Here is a 989-nt window from a genome sequence, read left to right on the forward strand (position 1 = left end):
TGCGTGATGACCGGGGGCGGGGGGAGGCGTGGCCCGGAGGCGTGGCGGCGTTTTCCCTTGCGTGCGTAGCGGTTCAGGACGTCCCTGACGCATGCGCGGAAGTTGTGCGACATGAAGGAGTAGACGATGGGGTTGAGCGCCGAGTTGAGGTACATGAGGACGTTGGAGAGGGGCGTGAAGATGAGGGCGGCGTCCGTGGTGGGGTTGTAGCGCGGGTGGTAGTACGTGAGCATCTTCCGGAGGTGGAAGGGCAGGTTGCAGAGCGCGAAGCACATCACGACGGCCACCAGCAGCTTCACCACCTTCCTCCACGTGCGGATGAGGCGCTCCGAGTGGTAGGGCCCGATGGGCATGTCGCTGTTGCCGCTGGTGGGCCTCCACTGCCGCCACCTCCCTGCCGAGTACCTGCCGTGGGAGGAGCTCGACCCTGCGCCGCTGTGGTGCACGGACAGCACGTGGTTGTCCCGCTCCTCCTGCTGGTTTAGGATCTCGTTCTGCAGGCCCGTCCGGCAGCACGGGGACGCCCGGGAGGAGGCCGCAGGCGGAAGCGGGGTGAGGGCTGGCGAAGGAGGAGGGGCCGCACAGGGCCCGTGCAGCGGCAGCCCGTTGTTTTCGTACTTGGTGGCGGCGGCGACACCCCGCTGCACCCTCGCCGCCTCCACCAGGCGCCCGTTGATCCACAGGTAGCGGCCGATGCGCCAGTACAGGAGGGACATGACGCTGAGCGGCATCACGTACAGCAGCACGAAGTTGATGGTGTCGAAGGTGCGCGAGTCGTAGAGCTCGCGGTCCGCCAGGCAGATGACCTCCGTGTACTGCGCCCCCGGGAGGTCGTGCGAGGCGGCGCGGAAGTACAGCAGCCGCGGGCAGCAGTACACGCCGCTGCCCACCCACACCACCACCAGCGCCACCTGCAGCAGAAAGCGGAAAAGGCGTCAGTGTGGTTTCGGAGTCAGGCGCTGGAGATACTTTTCGCCTGACGCTGATTT

General features: G+C 66.8%; 1 protein-coding gene across 1 annotated transcript in view; it reads right to left on the reverse strand.

Annotated features, from left to right (window-relative positions):
• The window catches only part of LOC119590522 (trissin receptor-like), a 25063-nt gene that overhangs the window by 3194 nt on the left and 20880 nt on the right, over positions 1–989 (reverse strand). The window contains exon 5 of the mRNA XM_037939171.1: positions 4–911. Within this exon, the coding sequence (XP_037795099.1) occupies positions 4–911 (908 nt within the window). The remainder of the gene's footprint in view (positions 1–3; positions 912–989) is intronic.

This window comes from Penaeus monodon, chromosome 27 (genome assembly GCF_015228065.2).
Source record: "Penaeus monodon isolate SGIC_2016 chromosome 27, NSTDA_Pmon_1, whole genome shotgun sequence".
Classification (NCBI taxonomy): Eukaryota; Metazoa; Arthropoda; class Malacostraca; order Decapoda; family Penaeidae; genus Penaeus; species Penaeus monodon.